Below are 24,598 nucleotides of genomic sequence, written 5' to 3' on the forward strand. Positions count from 1 at the left end.
TCTGAAAACATTATCAAGCTAATTAAATGGTATACAGGAAACCTACAAATATTATGTCTTATGTGCAATATTATTCAAACCATCACGTTAATGTAAAAACATCTGTGTTCATATCCATGTACTTAAGAGCATTTAAATTTCAGACCCAGAATTTTTAAATGATGAACTAAAAATGATTCAGAGTATTGGAAAGAAGCTAAAATATCCACAAAGCATACTAACTCAGTGCCACAATACAGCCAAGAAACGATTCCTTGAAGGGAAAACTAATAAGTCAGATCGCCAGAATATTCAAAGAACCCTTGTCCTCCCCTTCCATGAAAATTTTCTTGATGATGTTCACATACTGAGGAAACTCAATGTACAAGTAGTATTCAAATATGAGAACACCATAAAAAAAAAACCTCATCAAGAACAGCCCTTTCAGTAATTCAGGCGTTGTTTACACAATCCTGTGTAAAAACTGCAACAAATTTTACATAGGACAATCTGGAAAAGATCTGGAAACTACAAACTCACAACATAAATACAGTGTAAGGACAGCCCAACAGAGCAGTGGTTTATTTCAGCACAAAGCATCCAGTGATCACCATACTGACTGGGCAGGCTCTAAGATTCTAGCAAGATCAAAAAGAGTGGATGAAAGAAATGTAATAGAATCTTGTCTAATTTCTGGCACATATGAAAAGAATGTAAACATGAGCTATGGTCATTTTAAGTGTGATAAATTGTTAACTGAATTAATTTTAAAGCAGTATCCCCCAGACTAACAACTGATTGTTCCCTGTCATCTCCTGGTAGTGTAGTCACACCTGTGTGGGACACACCTAGCGTTAATCCTCCAGGTCTTAAGTTAAGCAGCAGTATTTTCCCCCTCCTCCTCCTCCTCCCTCCCTCCTCTCCCTTTCCCCCTTCCCCTCCTCCCCTCCCCTTCCCCCTTCCCCCCCCTCCCCTTTCCTCCCCTCCTCCTCCCCCCCCTTTTTTCACGCGCATCCCTAAGGAAGAAAAAAGAAAGGTACCTATTGTTCTGTGCATCACCCATTTTTAGATTCAGGTCATCCTTTGTTGTGTGCCACTCCCTGCTGCAGGTGACCATAAGTTAAGCCGCAGGTAAAAATTCAGGTCATGCTTTGTTCTGTGTGCCACTCCCTGTTGCGGGTGTGCATAAAAGACCTCTACCCTCTACGTTTCTGTCTCTGTCTGAAGATGTAATATACGAAAGTACTCACTGTTGCTCCTTTCATTTCTCCTGTGGTTATTTTGCATATATATATATATATATATATATATATATATATATATATATATATATATATATATATATATATATACATATTTTGTGCACCAAGTGCCCTGATGCCCTCTGGCAGACAATAAAAAAAAAAAAAAACAAGACTGCCCGCCATCTGTGAGCCAGGTAGACTGTAATAATGGTGTTTGATGAATCCTTGACTATTATGTATCCATCTTGGATGACTCCCAATGCTGGTTGAGTGACATGTGAACTCAAGTTGTGACTCTATACAAGTCTTAATAACTTTTCCCACTACAAGCAATACTTTCTGAAATTTGAGTTCTCGACACAGACACACAGATAAAGTACATTTCGTACAAAAATAATGACCATCAACTTCGTCTACGTGGCTCAAGAATAGTACTACTACTACTACTACTACTACTACTAATAATAATAATAATAATAATAAAACATATAAACAGCCACGAATATATAATGAATATATTCTATAGTTACGAATAAAATCTGCCATTCTCAGCAGAAAATCAGAAGTATTTATAAAGAATCCCAAGCAAGTTACAGAATACACAAGAGTCCAGAGCACCGTGATTTAACTGTGAAATGTATGGTACTTTTTTTTTTTTTTTATAAGACGAAAAGAACACAAAAAACAAACAAACAAACAAACAAACAAACTTCCATACTCCAGATTCCAGGTGTCTTCCAGTCATAAAAAATCTGTAACAGTTGGGTTGATTTGCTGTAGGTTGGAGGGAAACTAAACTAGGGAAGCAAGTTCCAAAGAGAAGCAGTTCGAGGAATAAAGGAATTCTAATAGGCAGACGTTCTGCAACATGGCAGTGTGATAGTCAAGTCATGAGCGTTACCAGATACCTGTGTAGCACGGGGGAAGGCGTGGAGAGGTGGCACAATGGATGCAACTTTCTCTGAGCATTTGCCATAAGAGTATCTGTAAAATAATTCAAGAGAGCCAACACCCTGTCTTACCTGTAGATGAAGTAGTTCATTTGATACTGCAGCGTTATTAATTATTCTTATAGCTTTGTTCTGAATTTTGTCCAGTTGTTTTAGTACAACCTCTCCACATCCACTCCATAAGGGTGAGCAGTATTCCAGCTGAGAGCGCACATGACTCGTGAAAATTGTAGCCAACTGCTTTACAAATACAAAAGATGTTATTGAAGTGAAGGGGTTCAGAGAATCTATGTAGTAAATACAGGCCCTATTGTGAGGAAGCCACCCCTACCAGACTGGTGGGGGCCAGGCTCCTCACACTGCAAGGGGGGCCAGCATCACTGTGAGGAAAGGGTGGTGACCAGGCCAGCCTAGGGGGTTGAGGGACGGCCATTGGAGCGCACCGAGTTGGCGGCGGACTTGTGGACATGGGCACAGGTCTTGTCTTCAGGAGGAACGTAAGGTGTCGCTTTTGGGTACCGGGTCACGTTCGTGGACGGCTGCCAGAGAGAACACCATTTAGGATAGAAACTAAGAGAGATACCATCAACTGTACTGCTTTTACTCTAAACTCGCGTAAAATTGCCGGACCTCCATCTTCACTGCCGAGTTGTAAAAACAGATGAACACTAAAATATGATGACAGTTACGACGAGATGCTATGAAAGTATGCAGAGCCGTAGTAATGTCCGATTCTGTCATTGATATACGCTAAATTTGCTGAAAAGAGGACGAAAATCTGTGCCTTGTTAAGGAAAAAAAGAGTGTAGTATCATAATGAGGCTAATGTAATTGTACCGTTATGTTAGGTCAATGGTATAAACATCATGCTAAATGAAAGGGATTAGCAGTTTGTCAGGTCAAAGAAATTAGCAGTATGGTTGGTCGAAGAGATTATTATTATGTCAGGTCAGAGGCATTAGTCTTCTGTCAATTAAAAGAAGTTAGCATTAGGTCACGTTAAAAGAATAAGCAATATGTGAGATCAAAGGTACTAGCACTAAGCATTATGCTGGGTCAAAGGAATTAGCATTATGTTAGGTCGAGGATAATTAGTATTGTTACCGTACGTCAAAGAATTACTATTATGTTAGGTCAAAGAATCACTATTATGTTCAGTCAAAAGAATTAGCATTAAGTCAGAGTGACTAATATTACATCAAGTCAACGGGATTAGCCAGAATTAGCAATATGTTAGGCCAAATAGATTACAATGATCTCTGGACATAGGGGCTAGCCAGTTAAAGGTAACTGGCAAAGGCTTACCTTCTTGGATTAGCTGTATCTCTGGTCACAGGGATTAATATTAAGCTATGTCTGAGGGCCTGACTAGTCAAAGGTCAAGACTTACTCTCATGGAAATGCCATAGTTATACTGGCACTTGATGAGGTGGTCGCCATATGTGACCTTCTTGTTGATAAGCTGACGGTCGAGGGTGTCCCAGGGCAGCGAGTTCACCGCCTCCTGGTACCGCCGTCCGTCACCCACCTCGGGGTTGAAAATATAGGCATCCCAGTTCATGTCTCTGGAAGAAGAAGAAAAAGGATTAGATCTATGCTTGATGATTGCACGATGGTCATTAACATCTTGAACTCGGTACTGCATTTCCAATTTTATTCTTGCTATCCCCAGGCAGTATTATTCATGTTAGGATAGGGGTTTTAAGCAATGCGATACAAACTGCAGCGCTCAACCAAGGCCCTCAAGTGAAGTTACCGGGAGTGGGCCATCCGCAATGTTGTTACTCTCAGTTTAGCCGCACCTAGGTCAAACACAAGGTATAATGGATTTCGCTTGTCTGCTAGTTCTTCCAAAGCACAAAACAATTACTGTCACAATGATTCAGTGAGTGATGTTTTATTGATTCAATGCTGGAACTACGTAAAAGAGATTAAATAAGGGGATACTGACGCCTCTATCAGATCCGCTTTAGTATACGAATTATATGATCATGTTAGTTATGGATTATACACAGCCATATAATTTTAAGTCAAAGTAATGTAAAGCGTACCGTAATATCTTCAGAATAACTCACACAGAAATATATTACTCTCACAATGTAACCAAAGGTATGTCGTGCTGTGTGGCGTGGTAGTGTCGCAGCCGAGACATATTTGGCTGTGGTCTACGTGAATATAATCAATGTAGTTCAATACTGTAATACTCAAGTGTGGTTTGTTGGCGTCATAATATGTGTTTGGCACGACTAACGCACACAGGGTTGATGCCTTACCAGAAAACGTTGATGTTGGCTGTAACCTAATGTGCAAAAAAATTTACCAGATTAACTATAGCTCAAGTTCTAAAATTCTTACTATAGCTAAAGTAGTGATGTGTGTGTGTGTGTGTGTGTGTGTGTGTGTGTGTGTGTGTGTGTGTGTGTGTGTGTGTGTGTGTGTGTGTGTGTGTATGTGTGTGTGTGATTATCTGTGACATAAATGTGCTAAAAGACTTCTAAGACGAAAAAGTTTATTTATTGACATATCCTGTACCACAGGCAGTATCAGTAGGCTACAAATAGCCTTTGTTACTAATCAGATTAGTGAAAAAACACTATACAACATGCTAATACTTTAAAAATTCGTGAAATCTTTGAAACTGTGAGTATAATACGCTATAGAGAAGGCAGTTCGATTTGAGGCGTGGGGAGAGTGGGCACATTTTGATGGCTGCCAGGTGAGGCTTGCTGGCATCACTGCTGGCTACATTCAAGGTATGGGATGCAAGTTGTAATGTGTATCTCAGTGGCTGTGAACTGGGTACAGGGGTGAGATGTGGGCTTCATTAACTTCATAAACAAGTGCTACCCAAGTTAATGGCTGTGTACCAGGGAAGAGCACTTACCACCCCCTGATATCGTCGCTGTTCACCTACCTCAAGTTCGGCTGTATAGTTGGCCAAGTTCAGGTTCCTAGTAATGTATGTGACGTGTGGATCATTGCGTGTGGCGAGGTACACACACTCAAAAAAGTATCGTTACAGGGGGGTCCAATGAATTTCGTACTGAATAATCCAGCTGTCTCGGTAGGGCTGGAGGGAGGCTGTTATATGACGTTTCATTCGTGGTGTCAGTTTGTATCGCGCACAAGGTGTAACGATACTTTTTTGAGTGCGTGTACATCTGTGTTTAGCATCAAGTCATAATTATTTGCCTACCTATCCGTTTCCTGATGCCTTGTCCTGTGAAATGAAGAAACGTACTCGCTTCTTGGTTTTATGAATATTAGAAAATCGTGCACAAATGCGTGAATTATGCTCCCATACTAAGACTGTGTTGACCTGAGAAGATACAAGAGTTTCGGCCCAGAGAAGGATCCAAGTTCAACTAAAACTGATCTCCTTTTAATGCACATTCAGAAAGTGGAGACTGTTCATTCATTAGAGCAACTCAGAGCACTATAACACAAGACACAATAAACAAATGACATGATACACTCACTCAGGGAAGCTTTTTAGGCGGAAAACGTCTTTGAGAGTCTCCGGGTGTGGTGATGAGCGGCAAGTGGCGAGCTCCAGGCGAGGATAGTGGTAGAGGAAGGCTTCGCACATCTCGTCCCGCGTTCCCCACCCAGTGAACGTGGCATTATCTCTGTTGCGGCTGTCGTAGTCACACTCTAACAGGAAAACAAGTAGAACCAGCATTATCAAACCAGATCTTTTTTCCTCACCTCACTTAACTCATCTTGACGTAAAGCAAAGAAGGAGAATCAACATCGTCGCCATTATTTCCTTTCTTCCCATTTAACTTAACCTAATCTAAGCAGTCATTCTGTAACCTAACCTGACCTAGCGAAAAGAGAAACAGAAGCATCAACCTGACTTTTTCCTGATAATCGGATCTAACTTACCTTGAAAAGAAGTACAGAATGTACAGTCATCATCATCATCATCATCATCATCATCAACAAGATGATCTCTTCTTCATCTAATGATAGGATGAGGTAAAACCCAGACAACTAGGAAAAGGAAAATGCGAAAGTCAAAGAACTATCAGCAACAGAAACTTTGTAGTACCCTAGTACGAAAGAAAACACACACACACACACACACACACACACACACACACACACACACACACACACACACACACACACACACAAGAAAAAAGGCTTGTGAAGTGAAGCCTGGATTCCGGGTTTTCAGCGATGTATGAACGATCTGTCTCATTTCACTGGGATGCCTGTTTTATGAGAACAGAAAACCCAGGACTGAAACCTTACAAAACTTTTCCTTTCAAAAGAGATCTGAACAAAGAAAATGGCAAATCCGGATATGCGTTTATTTCGAGAAGCCTGGACACACTGAGTTTATAAGGCTGGAGGTCATAGACAGTGGGAAAACATAATAAGAAAAACAGTTTCAGAGCAGCATCAAACACTTGGATTACAAGTTAACTCTTTCATTCAGAAAGGGAGTTGGTGTGAAGCTAGACGGGTGTTGTATGCCTGTCATAATGGGGGAGGAATGCAACACTTCAGATCAAAAAATGACCAGAATAATAACGACGACGACGTCGACGACGACGAGAGAGAGAGAGAGAGAGAGAGAGAGAGAGAGAGAGAGAGAGAGAGAGAGAGAGAGAGAGCAAATTCCGGCAAAAAGAGAGAGGCTGAAAGGAATCCGTGAGAGGAAAGTTCTGAAATAGAGAGCCTTTGTGTCCACCCTGCTTAGATGAGACGAACAGCCTTTGCGTCCACCCCGAGTAGAAAAGCTTTTGTGTCCACCCTGTTTAAAGCCTTTGAGTCCAGTGTTTAGATGATACCAAGAACCTTTGACTCCACCCTCTTTGGAGCCTTTGTGTCCACCTTGTTTAGATTAGACGAGGAGCCTGTGAGTGCAACCTCTATACTAGGTATTGTATGTGAGACCCCCACCCTGCCCGCACATACGCCCTCTTTTGCCAGTTGTATGTGGTAAGAACCCCCTCTCCTCCACACACATGACAGCTGTTCTGCACTCATGGTAGATAAGTTCCCTGGACAAAGTCATCAAATGGTAAAGGCGGGGATAGACGCCACGAGGCGCTTTGCCGAGGCGCTCATCTCTGTAACATTGGCCTTTGTGCCTGTGGCGCATTATGCACCCAGTATCCTGGTTACCACAGTTACCTCCCAAGGTGTTACCCTAGGTACTCATTTTACCTGCCAGTTCACAAGTAGGTGGGGTTAAAGAGTGTGCGAATCGATACATTACACTTAAAATCTGCCTTTGCCATTTATAAAGAACAGTGAACCTCGATATTATCATTCTTATCATTTATTTATGCATTTTATATCAAAGGAAAAAATTTGTTAATATATATATATATATATATATATATATATATATATATATACACACACACAAACACACACACGATCAGTAGGTTACATAAGTGCATTGTTTACCAACTGGAGGCTAGTACTAAATGATAATGAGGTGTAAAGTGTTGTGCAGAACATGTCAGAATTCGTTCGTATCATATGTTGCATGACCAGTCAGATTAATTTATAAACATTGGTTAAAAGTTTTGGTATACTGAATTCAAATACAATGTAAATATTTTCTTAAAAATAACGATATTATTCTTTATATGTATGTAATGTTGGACAGAGAGGTTCTGTTGAATTTACATACTAAATGCACGTGCACGAGAATATGCTCGCCTCTCCTCCTACTGCCGCATTAGTTTTGGTCTTGTTTCCTTAAAATCTAGACCTCTCACATACTTCAAAGAGTCCAGACCACCTTTAGACTTTCATCCTAATCGACAAAATCATCCAATACCAGTCGTCACCATATGAGTACCTTCAGTATTTAATGAAGCCTCCAAGATATTTGTTTAGGATGCTATTCTGATGGATTACTCCCACAATATATCATTTTACCAGTAATTAGCACCTTCGTGACCAGAGCTCCTGCGCGACGGATTTTGCTGGAAGGGTACTAGGCGCACTGCCCCCCTGCCTGTCGGCTCATAGTTGCGAAGCTCATAGGTCCCTACCACGGCGTTCCCTTCTTTATTAAATTTTGAAAACGCCTAGTTCCTTCCCATATCGGGGACGAGGGTGCAAAGAGGTTAACAAAAAAACTTTACACCTATGTATCTCGACTAAATTTCCCTGTACCTCTCGAATTCAAATTATGGCCCTTCATACCTCAACATATGTCAGTTGCTTTACCTTTTATGTTTCCTTTATCTTGCTAAGACCCATTCCCTCTCCACATTTGGTTACTCTTTGACTACGTTGTTTGGCGGTAAACACCAGCGACCATCATTTTCCTTTTCTTCAGTCTCCCATTTTCCTCGTACTTCCTGTTAGCTTTCCCCCTCATTCCACTGGTGCTTCAGGCAGAGGTGTAGGTAAACATTTTTTTTTAAATTTTTTTTACCACCAATGTCATCCATGCCCCAGTTATCGAGTGGCCATTCTCAGCCACAGTTACGTGGCACATTTCTACGTAGATGCCCCACTGTACCAATAGTTTGCTCTCATGATTTTTGCGGCACCAGGAGCGTGGGTGACTGACATAAGATCGTGGCCAGTTTGGGAGGAGTTCATGGCATATGAACCTAACTTGGCTCTTACAGTTCTCGGCAGTAACAAAATCGATGAACAGACTAGACTGGTTCTGTTAGCTGGGGATATTGTCTCTCTGGCTGAGGAAATAAGGAAGAGAATCAGGGCAGTTGCCATGTTGTGGGCACTTAATCCCGTCTGAGGCTCGGGGATGTAACGTCAGCTTGATATAACACCATAATTAACGTAATCAATGGGTGCTTGAGAAGGCAGTCATTTACGAAGGCATGATTCCACCCAGTGGAAAAAAAATATATATATGAATTAGAGTGGGATGATGTCCACCTAAATACAAATTTCTCAAGATCTCTTCATGCACCTGACTAATATTGCTTGGGATTATTTCGAAGCTTAGGACTAGGAAGTAAGAGTAGAATAAAATCAGTGTAAGTGAGGGAGTAGATGTAACAGAGTATCCGTTAGTTGGTGTTACAAAACCTTCAAAGCCACTTAGACCACGACCTGTATACTTACCAACTGAAATGTGATCCCCAGGCATTAGTTTAACCTCCTCGGAGAGTACGTGGGACTGCTGGAAGTGGGTGGCATAGTTGAGGTCTTCCATGAGGGGTGGCAGCTCCACGTTGCCCCGAAAGTGACGAACTCTGATGGCCCGTGCTGCAGTATCACAAATGTTGTAACAGAGCTAATGTCTCAGGAAACAGTAAGTTATATATTTCAAGACGGGTTTTCAAATCATGCATTTAAGAAAGGAAGTTTAGAGCTGGAATTTGAGATAATTTTCCCCTTTATTTAATTATTTATTTATATATTTACTTTTTGCCTACAGGAGATGAAGAGTTCAAATTATCACCACCACCACCAACAACAACACAGCCAAATTCTCAGATATACAGTAGATGTAAGCAATGGGAAAATAGTGTCAGCAGATCAGAGTTTAAGTAATTTCTCTTAACTCCTCCGTGCCAAGCTGTTTATACCGCTGTCGCCCTCTCAGTATGGGCAGTTTTCCCAAAGTTGCTTGTTTTCAAACCTTAGTATCTCAGAAAGTACAGCAACTGGGGAAACAAATGAAAAAGCATATTACTCACGAACTCTTCTTCTTGTGAATAAAACCATCCACAGGTCTGTTGGTGATCGTGTTGACAAGTAAGGACGTGATGAATATACATATTTTTTGGCCTCAGAGCAGGCTGTATTTGTGCATGTGCGCATAGCACTGACTTTCACTTTGCTCTGGACGTGATAACTTCTCCATTACTAGATATACTAGACACAGTTGCATCCAAGACATGCCATCTTGTACTATCACTTAGCTCTTTCCTAGTATCCCTAGAAAGAGGCTTGGCAGGGGTAGATGAGGCAAGGGTTCACGTAAGGCAGGGATGAATTGGATGAGAGACTTAAGAAAAACATCCTACACTCGGCAGGCTTATAGAGATGACTGAGGTATGCTTGCCTTGGGTGCTGAGAGACTATCTCCACCCTTTGGTGATGAGATCAAATGGCGGCCACTTCAAACTGTGGCATGAAAACACTTGCAGTTATAGTCATCCCCTGGCACCCCCGACCCACCAATTTCACGTCAGATATAACCGTCACCCGGCACTTAGGGGTTAATGGTGACTTAAAATATTCGAGGAGAGAAAGGTGATATCCTGAGATGATCCATATATGAAATTATTTACAGCACCTGGTTCCTGTTTCGCCAGAGTGTGGTGATTCTGAGTCTCTGTCCTGCCTTGTAAACATCTGGACAAGAACTACGAGTATAGCATTTTAGTGTCTGTCCACTTCACTTATTTTCATATTATGAACCAATAGATACTTTATATCAGCAACATTGGACTGATTCTCAGGCACACGGAAAATCACACATTTTGTTGCATAGACCTATCATATTTCCCTGATTAGCTGAGACAAGCTTGCTTTTGAATGTTGGTGCTGGCATTCCAGTCGGCCAGTAATTTTATCCAGAAAAAAAAAAAATATATAATGAAATTAAGGGGAATAATTTAATTCATTTCAAGGGTATATAATAGGTGTGAAGCGAAAAAGTTCAGACACCCCCCCAGTTATCCTGATAACAGAACCTTAGCATGAAAAATCAGTGGCTTAAAGAAGAGCAGGTAAATTCTTTCCACCAATGTATAGCATGAAATATTAGTCGCTGTATTTTAAAGCAGTCACAGTGAAGCAGAGGCACTGAATACTGAAGCTGAGTGAAGTAAAAACTGACCGAGGTAGTGCCCGTGGAGGAAGACGGTGAATATGTTGACACCCTGGCTTGGGATGGCTAGTGCGGTGCATTCAGAGGCACAGTGACCCACTGCACGCCAGAAGGGGGTGCGAGGCGGCACCGTCAATGAGAATATCAGGGAGTGACCCAAGGCGAGGTTAGCAGCCTCCTCCTGTCTGATGGCACAAACAGTTATTGGTTTCCACTGCTCATAACACTGAAACAAATCTGAAAGAACATTAATGATAACATGTAACAATACATTTACACTACATATTTCAAGACGTTGGTCATGCTAGCATGTGAAGTCTTGGTCAAAGGATGGCTGCTCTCCAGACTGCTCAGTCTTTTTCTGCACCTCCGGTTAGCTCCATTACCCAGGGGTTTTTATGTAAGACCTCACACCATGTCTTCCTATGTCTTCCCCTTGGTACTTTTCCTTCACCATTCATATTCATACTGCTCGTCACCCAGTAAATCTCTTCCTTTCTTTCTGCATATCCATAAAACCTCGGTTGTCTCGTTTGCATAGCATCTTTAATGCATTTTATGCCAAAGTGTTCCTTCATTGCTGCACTGTGTAACCTGTCCCTCAAGGAAAGAATAGTCATCCATTTCACTATCCTCATCTCAGTTTGCTGTGGCTGTGTTTCACTGCCTTATACACCAAATATCTTCGAAAAAATTAGTTCATAGTTATTATTGATATACTACATTGTCATTGTTTTGTTAAAAATTTCTGAGCAATACATGGAAGTGGTTTGTTCTCAGAGGAAGAAAACACTTTACTCTCTGCCTGAAGGTAACAAAACTACAGTACATTAACCTTAACCTGTTGGAGATTTTCGTCCTCCTGCAGTTCTATTGTACGTCCTTTCCGTGACAATTTTTGCGACTAGCACCATATTTTGGTTGTGATCTCATGCTACAACTAAAGCATTCAAGATGGAAAGATGCCAATTTTAGGCGATGTTAAAGCGAAACTTCCTATGGATTTATGCATTATGTAGTTGTACTTCTACTTTTCCATCTTTATTTGTAAGATACCTCCCTTGTCACTCACCACTAACAAGACCAACATTTCTTTTTTCTGTAAAGCTGCTGCTGTGTTTTACTGTTGTCTAAACCATGATAATGCAGTTACTGAAATGAGTGAACCCAAGCAGGCGCAGATATCTCCCCTTAACAGTTACCATTGGTTAACTGTAGACTGGCAGGATTCTCAGCCATCGCAGCTGACATGGGAAGGGAAGAGAGAGGCAAGTCTGAGTGTACAAATTTCAACTGCCAGATTTCAAACTGTACAAGTAAAAGTTTGAGTGTACAGGGTACTGAACCCGGCACACACCACTGAATAGCCAGGAACGTACCAGGTACCGAAACCAATGCAGAGGAGATAATTTTATGTAGTGGTAGTCTCAGTAAAAGCAAGAGTACATCGTCATAAAGGAGTGCTTAAGAAACTGAAACGTGTGTTTTCGAAAAGTAGTGATATTTCTCAAATATTTGTTCTCTGTTTCTTCTTGATGTAGGCGTTCTTGTTCTTACCAACGTTTGGTGCCACTGTATCATCACTTTATTTCTGTATCATGACTTTATTTCTGAACTGATTGGCCTTATCTCATGATAGTGACTCTGATTTATTTTATCTGCTTGGATAATTACAGGAATGTAGAAGGCACAGTAACTTAACGTCCTCATTTCTTTTTAATTATATTCTTGCTACCACTTGATAGTTTCATTAGGCCTGTGTTGACTGTGAACTGGAGTTTTGACAGGCTTCAGTAACATCCTGCACTGCTAGACATAATTTAGAAGCTTCATAAAACTGTCCAGAGTGGCAAGAATAAACTAAAACAAGAAGGAGGATTCAGGGAGTGCAAGGTCCACCCTCTACAGTTGGTCTAAGGGCCTAGCATTTAACATTGCCTTGTGACCTTGACCTTCAACGACTGATTGTCCTCAAAACTGAATCACGTCACTCTTGCCTGACTTTCAACTCTTTCACCAGCTGAGGTTCAGACCAGATCAAAATTGTTGCAGTTCACCTTGCCCTTTGACCCATTTTTCTCAATCCTTTTTTGACCCTTAATCCTTCCGCAGTGCTTGTTTCATATCGAATAATAGTTGTCTGGGTAATTGGGTCGAACATTTGACCTTGCCCTGTCACTTTTTAAATATCTTCATCCTTTGCTGACCCTCAACATTTCCACCAAGTTTGATCAAAGTTGGATCAGAACTGCTGACGTGGGCCTTGTCGTGTGATCATCAACTCTGGTCTTTCTCTGTGATCTTGACCTTTGACTGACTGTTCTCAAAATAGACTAATTAAAATGAAGTGAAAAACAGTAGATGAAATTTAATATAAATAAATGTAAAGTAATGCACTCCTGCAACAAAAACATTATATATGAGTATTGCATGCTTGGTATTCCACTGACGGTAGTAAAGGACGAAAGAAATCAAGAAGTTACTGTTAGTAACGATCTTAAATCCTTTATGCAGTGCGCAGTAGTGAGTAACGAGGCAAACAAAATGCTCAGCTTCACTGCATGGAGCTTCCAGCACAAAACACCCGATATAATATCTGAACTTCATGTGTCATAAGTTGGACCACACCTACAGCGTCCCCAAACGATATTAACCCCTTAACTGCGGGGCATCACTTTCGTGATGCTCGGGCACAAGAGATCATACTGCAGTTCGTCACTTCTGTGATTCTGTGCTATTTTGAATTCGCCCGGGCTTTCAAGTGGTGGCTTGTATCATCTGTCAGTACTGCCAGTGTCCAGCTATAGTCAGTACTGCTAATGTCATCTGTACTCCCACCCATTGTTGACAGTTTAACCATTTTTCCCCTGTCCTTGACTCCTCTCCTTACCTCCCCTCCATTACCCTCTCCTTCTGCCTGCCCAGCCATGCCGCGCTACGCATATCCTGCCCGGATTTTTACACTCATTTCATCCATTTAAATGTGCCCTATGCCCTATTCTTAAACAAAATAATATACAAAAAAAAAGAGAAAAGGTAATTGATACTGCCATACACCTGGAATGGGCTAATTATCACCTGGCAACACCCCACGTGCACTCGTTCACTGATTTTCCCTGTTTATTTCCCATTGAAATATGCCGTATGACCTATTCTAGTAATAAAAATATATACAAGAAAGGAAGAGAGAAGCCTAAGTGATATTTACATTCACCTGGAACTACCTAATTTATTGTATATTGTCTAGATTTCCTGCCAGTCATTCCTATCTATCTATCTAATGACAGGCACCTTAATCCCATATGGGGTGGCCACAAACAAATCACCTCCACGTCACCCTGTCCTCCACCATTTCACTGCCCTGCTCCCAACTCACACCACCCTCTCTCATATACCTCTCCATTCCATCCCTCCATCTCATCCTCGGCCTCCCCCTCCCTCTCCCCCCTCCACTTCACTCACATACACTCTCCTCATCAGTCTCTCACCCTCCATCCTCTCCACATAGCCAAACCACCTCAGTGTATTCCTCCTAACACTTCCTATCACATCCACATCCACACCACAACGCTCCTTTATATTCTCATTTGTTAGCCTGTCTCTCCATGTGACTCAACAGGCTCCTCTTAAATAACTCATTTCCACTGCTCTCACTCTTGACTTGTGTCCTTCCAACAACGTCCAAGCTTCACTTCCATACATTAGACTTGGTATTACAATACTGTCATGTAGTAACTTTTTCACTTCCATGCTCACATTCCTGTTTCTTATCACTACTTTCAAGGAACCAGCAACCTTTCTTCCTTGTTGTACCCTTTCAAGCACTTCACCCTCCACTCTTCCATCCTTACTCATCACACTCCCCAAGTACAGTGATCCAATGTAATAGAGCCAAAGGCATGTCCGGATAGTGATCCTGTCTGGATATTGGGCCCCATCCTCCTGGACTTGTACTTATGGACCCTAACTCAGAAAAACACCTATAAAACTCCCTCTGGACATGCATAGCACCTATTTAAGACCCAAATCACACCAATAAGGGACATAAAATACTGAAATAAATGCAAAGAACCATAAAATGAGGTTTTAGAGATGAGTTTATACAATATTAAACATTCTGGGTACTTACAACAAGTCCCTGGCTCCTGGACTGGTTTGAACCACCAGTTTGCAGTCCACAGTTAATCCTTTTGCACTCTAAATTCTAATTTCTTAACTCTGCACAACATTGTAAATTCCCATGTGTTCTAGTGGCGAGGTATTGCAGTTCATTCACTGTTTATTCACAAAAACGTGCACCTGTGTCTTGCATTGCTATAAGCATCTGCTCTTGATCGGAGTTAGGCTGTGACTGTTGATGATGGCGGGGGTAACAGAGTTGCCAGATCGCAACAGCCACATTATCAAACTCCTCAATTTTCATTAGCATTTTTAACTTTCATTACCAAATTCGTAAAACTAGCATCTATTCTTCACTAATTATATACACAAGTGGAAATACATGTAATCACTCTTCTTATAGTTAACAGCATGTTGATTATTATCACGCTATATAGGCTACCAAATTAATCAGAGAGAGCAAACAATCCACCATCTCAATCCTGTGTATCCTCATACATGTGAAAAATCCGTTTGGTATTGTATTATTCTGATTCATTACCAAACGAATTTTTCATTACCAAATTGGCCCACATTTGGTATTGAAAAATACCAAATGGCAACCCTGAAAGGGGAGGGGGGAGGGGAAGGAAGGAAGGGATGAAGGGACCATGGTGTAACAGCTGTTTGGCGCCATGCGGCAATTTCAAATTATGGGTGGGAAAAAAGTCAGATTTTTTTTTTAATTTTTTGTGGTTTTTGGCCCATTTTGGGAATATTGGATCCCGGGACGAAAATGTCTGGTTATTGGGGATGTCCAGAAAATGGGCATCCGGATATTGGAGGGATTACTTTAAACGTACTCACACTTTCCATTTCCTCATCATCCAATCTCACTGTACATTCACTGACTTCCCCTCTCTCAAAGACCATCACTTTACTCTTCCCTACATTCACCTTTAGATTCTGTTTCTTATACACTCTCCCAAACTCATCCACCAAGCTCCCCTTCGTCTTCACTTAACAACAGCATCTGCAAACAACAGTACAGGGAGTTTCCAAACAGTACCCTCTCTCACTAGGGCCACTCCAACATCCACTGCCCTACCTTGTATCTCTTTTATTACCCCATCCATGTACAGATTGAACAACCATGGAGACATGACACATCCCTGATTCAACCCAACCTTCAAAGAGAAAAATTCACTCACTTCACCATTCACATGCACTGCAGCCTTAGCACCACCATACATACTCTTCACAGGATTCAGCAACTTCCCATCTACTCCATATATTCTTAATACTTTCCACAATCCTTTTCTATCCACCCTGTCATATGCTTTCTCCATATCCACAAAGGCCGCATACAACTTCTTTCCCTTCTCTAAAAACTTTTCCACTAAAGATCTAAGAATGAATATCTGATCTACATAACCTCTTCCCTTCCTAAAGCCTCCCTGTTCTTCTCCAACTAATTCCTCTCTCATTTCCCTAACTCTGTCAATAAGTACCCTACCATACACTTTTCCTATTACACTAAAAAGACAAATACCCTATGATTACCACACACTTCTTTTTCCCCTTTTACTTTGTACAAGGGAATAATTATACCTGACTTCCAATCTTCCGAGACTCTACCTTCCTCCCAGGCCAATCTGCACATCTTCCACATCCATTCTACTACTATCTCTCCCCCATGCTTCAGCATTTCACCACACACTCCATCAATTCCTGGGTCTTTCCCCAATTTGACTTTCTTCATTGCTTCCACAATTTCTATCCTACTGATTTCTTCCTGTCTTCTCACCTCCCTCAATCTCCCAGCCATTCCCCAGCCACTTATACTCACATTACTTCCATCCTCTACGTTCAACAATTCCTTAAAGTGTTCTCTCCATCTGGTCACTTTTTCTCCCTTCTCCACTATTAATCTACCATTTTTGTCTTTCACTCCCCTACTAACTTCACTGCCACCCTGTCTTTCTCTCTTCACCTCTTTCCAGAACATTTTCTTACAGTCCCTCCACTTTACACTCAAATTCCTTCCAAATTCCTCATGCACTATCTTCTTACTCTCTCATACTACTCTTTTCACCTCTCTCTTCCTTTCTACATATAACTCTCTCTTCCACCTCTCAATTTCTTCCATGCCCCTATTTCTCATCCATTCTTTGTATGCTTTCTTCTTTTGTGCCACAGCCTGTCTCACCTCTTCATTCCACCATGCTGTTCCTCGCACCCCCTTCCGTCTTCTCTTCACCCCACACACCACATCACATGCTGCACATATTTCTTCTGTGAATAACTTGCACACACCTTCCACGTCCCCCATCTGCTTCAATTCATATTTACCCAATCGTTCCTCCACTTCTCTCTTATATTCTGCTTTTTTCTCATCTTCTTGTAACCTTTCCACTCTCCTTGCAACTACTCCTTCCTCCCGTCCTTCCCTTCTTTTATTTCTCCATCTTACTTGGATCTCAATTCTGGCCACCACCAAGTAGTGGTCAGAAAGTCCACTCCCCCAACCTCTATAAGCTCTTGCATCCATTACACATCTTCGCATCCTTTCATCTACACACACATAATCAGTCTTTGCCTTCCTTTCATTCAGTTCACCACCCACCCTTCTCATCACTCGCCATGTATACCTGTGGATCATTTTGTGTTTGAAGAGGGTATTGGCTATCACCAACCCCCTCCCAGCACAAATGTCCACTAACGCACTGCCATTCTCATCTATCTCTGTAGGCACACCCCACTCACCAACTATTCCATCCACCTTCACATTCCCTACTTTACCATTCATATCACCAATCAAAATCACACTCTTATTCCTTCCTGCATATAAATTAGCAGCTGTCACCACGCTGACATTGTCAACCCTTCCCTGCCCATAATATGCCATATCATTCAGTTTACTGTCATCTTTCGAGGTGAAACCATATCGGATTCGCGCCCCTCCATTTCTGCCGCTTCGTAGCCCACTGCAAAGGGCCCTGTGACCTCTACTCCTACTAAACCTCGTGTGGGAAGGGGTAAAGGACTAAGTGACTCTGCTGTGGAACATGAACTGGCTAATTTGTCCATGATAATGATGGACAGTGACTATGATCTTTCTGGTAAATCGTGTGATAAGCCAGTGGAGGAAATGATGACAGAAACTCCCAGTACGAGTGCTTCAGTGTCCCAAGTTCATCCTGGCTCCAAAGGAAATGAGCCCTTAGTTACTGCAAGTGACAGTGCATAACATAGTGTGAATAAAATTGATATGCAAATAATGTAAATAAAATAGAAAATGTAAATAGAAATGTAGATAATTACTAATATAAGAATAAGAGTATAAATACTTGGAGTAATGACAGTGAAAGTGAAAGCTTCGCTCTCTACGCTAGTTTACTGAACGAGAAAGTGAATGTCTGGAGTGAAAATAAACTACTAGTAGTGAAGGAAACTTATAGATAAATATTGTATATATAAATAAGTGTAATACAGTACTAGGAATATAAAGTGTGAGTGTGTTTATAAATAATGAATGACAGCTCCGCCTCAGAATACCAGCAGGGAACGAGTGTGGGTGGAAAGCTGGTACACGCTCGTAATTTACATTGCTTCCACAGTGTTTTTTTTTTTTTTTGAGTATGGATTCCAAACTACTTGAAATTCATAGAATAGTGTTTGTAGTGATAATATCAGGCAGTGGTAACCATATTACGGGGTATCGGGAAGTGTAAAGTGAAGACTTCGTTACCCAACTTCAGAAGTCTCCACAAGTCCTACGGTAGTCGACGAAGGCACAACAAACATCCCAGGGGAAAGCTGAAGGTATGTACCATAGGAATTTATAATTATAATATTCTAGGACTAATAACTGATTTTTGGAAAATATTTTTAAAAAGTCAGTCGGAGAGCGATTATCCCCGCAGGACGGTTACGGCGCGCTTCCGACATCCCCGCGATTAAGGGGTTAGGGAAGAAATATTCGATAGACTACTGCGAAAAACTAATAAAATGATACCGTCACTGTTATATCTACCATACGAAGAATGTCTAAAGAAACTAAATATGTCTCTCTCTCTCTTTCTAAAAAAAAAAAAAAAAAAAAAAGACAAAAAATACCTGATATAAGTAGTTAAAATTCTTTTAAAAATCCAACGACGTAAGATATTATACATTGTTCGAAATACATAAGTAGACTGTGACTAGAAATAATGGGGCTAATTCAAATGTAAGCGATGCAGCACTAAAACAGTATTCGCGCAGTTGAACAGAGTAAACTATCAGCAACAGTAGTTTGTGCAAAAACTGTAGATACACTGAAAATCCAGCTAGATAATTATTTCGAAAGAGTAGGCCACAAATAAGAGTGTTTTTTTTTAGTTCCAGACTGACGTGCACGCTGACGACAGGTAGACGATTGCTTGGTTATGAGGACATTCTGCGATCGTATAATTATGGTTCTTTTTCAGATCTGAGGTTAGAAATTGCCTAGAGCATAACTTTTCTACTTCTTTCCGTATAAAAATTTCCATACATATTATTTCTAAGAAGCATAGTGTTTTCTGGCTTTCTTTCCTGCTGGTTATTTTACTGGATGATGTGGTGGGTGAGGGAGAGCCCTCCTTTATTCTATCCATGTCTCACACACGTTTAAGTTGTATCGTAATAAAATTATTATTATTTTTTTAAATAAATAACCTCGTTATGGGGTAATAGGCCTTCTATTATCTGTACTTCCTATGTAATTGTATGTATCACCGTTCTTGCCTTACCCTCAACATTTCCATCAAGTTTGGGTTTAATCGGCTAAAACTGTTTAAGTTGTCCATGTCATGTAGCCTTGACCTTTTGGCTGACTCTCAACACATCCACCAGTTTTCATTAAAATTAGAATAATACTGCTGTAAATATTATGTTCACACACACACACACACACACACACACACACACACACACACACACACACACACACACACACACACACACACACACACACACACCACGATCGCGCGAGCCCAGTAAATCCCAATACTCTCACATCGTAGTGAAGAGGGCAGCAGAAAGATATGAACATGACAGTATTATTGTCAAACAGCTAACAGATAACTATAGACACGGCTCGCGACTCTGAGGTCGTTATTATTGTGCCCTGGCAACCTACCCCTCAACAGTGCGTTCGATTTCGTGTATAATATGAGACACATGTGATTCGTGTATATGTTGATATGTAATAATATTCGTGTATGATATATTCGTGCATAGTAATATGATTCGTGTATATACGAAATCGGACGCACTTCTGAATGGTAGGTTGCCAGGGTACGTTAGTGACAACCTCAGAGTCATGCGCCGCGACTATAATAAAACAACAGTCTGTAAACTAAGAGACAGGAAGAGTTTACTGGAATACCTGAAGGAAAAATGAGATACATAATTTTCCTAGGTGGGAATTTAAACGGATTTATTATCAGTAATAGACTCAAAAACTCAAAGCGTTGTATAGCAGTCAGTAACAAGGCAAAATAAAATGCTTGGCTTCATCACAAGGAACTTCAATTATAAAACACCTGATGCAATGTCTTATATTTTATACGTCGTTAGTTACACACCCAGAATACTGTGTGCAGCACTGATCCACAAACGTCATTAAGGACGAAGACAAATTCGAGAGAGCGCAGCGCAGAGCCACGGAAATGATCCCATCGCCTCGACATTTATGCTGCGTTAGAGCGACTAAATATACCAAATATGTTTTCTCTTTGAAATCGACGAGTCAGTGAGGTCTAAAGAAGTATTTAAAATTTTTAACAAATTCTACGATATTAAACAGCATAATTTGTTCGAAGTACAGAATGATACTGTAACCAGAAATAACAGGATGAAGCCCAAAAGCAAGAAATGCAGCACTAATATAAGTAATTATTTCGATATTTGCGTAGAGGACTTGTGGAACAAACTTCCAGCAACAGTACTTATTGTAATAACTATTTATAGGTTTAAAATTCGGTAAGGCAAATATTTCGAGACAATAGGCCATACCTAACTGAATGTGGTTATTTCCACGTTAGTGTATGCTTACGACAGTGAGATGTTTGCTTAATCTTGAGAACATTCGGCGATCGGGTATGCTTTTTCTATTACAGATCTGTTGACTAGAAATTACATAATGTATAGCTGTTCCGCTTCTACCTCTCCTAAAAAAATAATAATAATAAAAAAAAACTGAAGCCCCGTTCTTTCGAACAAGCATGTTTTTTTTTTTTTCCCCTATTTTTTCTCTGCCGGTTTTACCGGATGGTGTTGTGGGGTGGGGGAAGAGCCTTCCTCTCTGCTGTACTTTACTCTTACATGTTGGTTATAGCTAAGCAGAATTAGCTTTTTTGCCAACAGATAACCTCGTCAAGGATCGTTGGCCTGTTATCTGTATTTCTAACGCCACAGGCCTGACAAGTGAAATTTGGGAAATGTATTCCCTTTGGACTGGATAAAAACTCATATGATGAATGTTGCCCGTCAAACATAGCTTGTGGATGTCCTAAGCTTTAACTGGTTAACACACACACACACACACACATACACACACACACATACACGTCAACATTGCACCCTCAACTTTTCTACTCATTTTCCGTGCTTGCATCACAATCACCTCAAAAAGTAACACCTAACATTTTGTGGATATGTATATATATATATATATATATATATATATATATATATATATATATATATATATATAGATATATATATAGATAGATAGATAAATAGATAGATAGATAGATAGATAGATAGATAGATATAGCTATCTATCTATCTATCTATATCTATATCTATCTATCTATCTATCTATATCTATATCTATCTATCTTTCTATCTATCTATCTATCTATCTATATATATCACGCTGCGTTTGTGCAAAACGTGTTCTTTTCGGTGTCTCAAAACACTAATTTCCTCCGTCTTTCTACTGGCCAGTCTTTCACATGACATCACCTTGCCTTCAACCACACAAAATACTAGCTTTCACCATTATTATTATTATAAAATTATCATTATTATTACAGTATTAATATCATTATTATTATTATTATTATTATTATCATTATTGTTGTTGTTGTTGTTTTTGTCGTTGTTGTTGGTAGTTGGTATTATTATTATTATTATTATTAAATTTATATTCTTTATTTTCCATTCAGAACAATCCTATTACTCAGGGGACGTTGTCGCTGAAGGCAAAGCAGGAAAAGGAACATGAGAACAAAGGGTGTAAAGGGTGTAAAGAATACTAGGTCAGCCCTTGGTTCACTCCCTCCCTTTCCCCCCCCCAAAAAAAAAAGTTAATCCCCACGCATGACGTCACTGGCAGTAGAAAGACGATATCACGGGATAATTTGCCCAGAGGAATGCTATCAAAATTTCTCACTTTGTTTTCCAGCGATTCGTATTTTTATTGTAAACTTTTGTTCAAGCTAACAGTCAGACATGTCCATTAAGTGCTGAGGGTTGGGGTGAAGTTCGTGCTATAGTAAGACGATCTTCTTTTTTTTTCGGTTTCTTAAGAATAAAGATCGTTTTCTTAGGGACAAAAGTTAGCCTAGTGCTCCGCTGTATATACGACAAGCTTGGGTCATGTCCGCCAGTCTCTTTCCTCAGTGAGAATAGTTTGTGGGCAGAGATGTATACCAAGCCTCTCTTGGCCGAGGAATATTAGTTAAAGACATAAAATTTCAGGTTAATATTAGGCAGGAGAAAATAAGAAGTAGAAGAGACAAAAACTAAGGTTAATCTTAGTTTCCGATCTTACTTCACACTCCATCAAGGCACAAGAGAAAAACGAATGTGGTGAAATTTCCAATAATCTGTACAGAAAGGTGTAACAATATTCATTTTGACTGTGGGTAAAAGCAGAGTATATAAATCAATGAACTCTACAAACATGGCCTTGAATCACAGCGACGTATGAGCTGATTCCCGAGTATCTGAATTAATTACCTCAGTTTGTCCGTGTAGTAGATGTCCATGGCCCAGTCCACGGTAACTCCCTTCTTGAGCATGTAGTTGTCGTAGTGGGTCTCGAACATCAGGTAGGTGGAGCCCCCGTGCTGGTCACCCATGGGAATACCAACCCTCTCTGGCAGGATCTCACCCTAGGAACACACGTCACATGCGTTATTATTATTTTCTTTGTTTTTCAGAAGAATAAGGGAAGGAAAAACAAATAAAAAAAAAACATACACCAGATCACAGGTGTCCTCTCTTCATAAAAAATCTGTAACAGTTGGATTTAGACTGCTGTAGTGGTGGTATATAAGCTTTATCCTCTTGGACCATCCTCTTGTTGGCTTGAGAGATTCGTAATATATCTTCTAGAGTTATTTATTTTCTCCTAGCTTTATTTCCTTTAGCCTGGGAGATTTTGTAATTCCTCTTCCTCAGCGATTCATTGCCAGACGTTTCTAGGGTTCGGCCGAGAAATGCCTTTGTTACCGAGTTACTTACTGACTGATTTACTTTCAGGCTAATCTGAAATTAGCTTTTTGAAGCCTCCCCAGAGCTTCTTGGACAGTCACAGAGGCTTTCCCAGTCCCCCCCCCCTCCTTCCCCCGTGGTCAGTAGAAATTTAAGTCATATTTGGAAAAATCATTGAGTTAGGAATTATTATAAACAGTAAGATTCTTTTTGAATGGCAAGTTAAAGGCAGAAAGTGCCTTTTAAAGCCCATTGTTTGGTTCAGGGCTCATATTCAGATTTCTAAGTCATATTTACAAAAACTTTTAAGCCATGTTGATGAAGACTCTTAGACTAAAAGTTTTATAAGTGACTTAGAATTCTTTATGTAATAACTGAACTGAAACTTAACAAATGAATCACTGGTCTTGGCCGTGATTCGATGTCAGGCCCTCGTGCTTCATAGGTGTGCACGTTACCACTGGGCCAAGGAGAGGATTCCCACTGTACCTCAAGGCAACTCAGGCTATTAAAGACCCCATTACATAACCATGTTCTCCCCTTGGTGATTAATTTGGTGATTTTTGAACATGGCAGTGTAACACTGGAGGCCACCACTGGGGACGCTGTGGACCACACTGAACAGCTGATTCCCGGGATGTAAGGACTAGGACACTGTCAGCTAACCAACATCATTACCCTCCATGCCTCACCTCACATCCCACACCGCTGCCAACCAATGTAATAACCGAAATGAAACTAAACAAAATAATCACACTGGCCTGGCAGAGATTCAGTCCCAGGCCCTGGCGCTTCCATATGAAGCACGAGGGCCTGGGAGATTTCGTAACATCTCTTCCTCAGTGATTTGTCTTGCCTATTATCCCTTCTTATTTTGTCCTTCTTGTTTGTTACAGATACAAACTACGTCATAAAAGGAAAGAAGTGGCACGAAGACTCGTAGCAATGAGTATACAGCAATAACAGTACAGTGCATGGAAAACTTAGGTCAAGTAAAACGTATGACAGTACAGTGACTGCTGTATCAGTGCAGATCTACATGTTACGGGGCATTTGTCGTGGGAAAA

The 24,598-nt window shown here is 40.6% G+C and overlaps 1 protein-coding gene across 1 annotated transcript in view; it reads right to left on the minus strand.

Annotated features, from left to right (window-relative positions):
* Positions 1–2,004: 2,004 nt before the first annotated feature.
* The window catches only part of LOC145406678 (DBH-like monooxygenase protein 1), a 60,702-nt gene continuing 38,108 nt past the window's right edge, over positions 2,005–24,598 (minus strand). Inside the window, exons 8-13 of the mRNA XM_080277774.1 lie at positions 23,055–23,209; positions 10,974–11,149; positions 9,248–9,391; positions 5,653–5,827; positions 3,564–3,738; positions 2,005–2,712 (exon numbers count right to left, since the gene is read on the minus strand). Coding sequence (XP_080133900.1) covers positions 2,584–2,712; positions 3,564–3,738; positions 5,653–5,827; positions 9,248–9,391; positions 10,974–11,149; positions 23,055–23,209 — 954 coding nt within the window. The 3' untranslated portion in view covers positions 2,005–2,583. The remainder of the gene's footprint in view (positions 2,713–3,563; positions 3,739–5,652; positions 5,828–9,247; positions 9,392–10,973; positions 11,150–23,054; positions 23,210–24,598) is intronic.

This window comes from Coenobita brevimanus, chromosome 71 (genome assembly GCF_032717465.1).
Source record: "Coenobita brevimanus isolate Jiangsu-jjx chromosome 71, ASM3271746v2, whole genome shotgun sequence".
NCBI classification, from domain to species: Eukaryota; Metazoa; Arthropoda; class Malacostraca; order Decapoda; family Coenobitidae; genus Coenobita; species Coenobita brevimanus.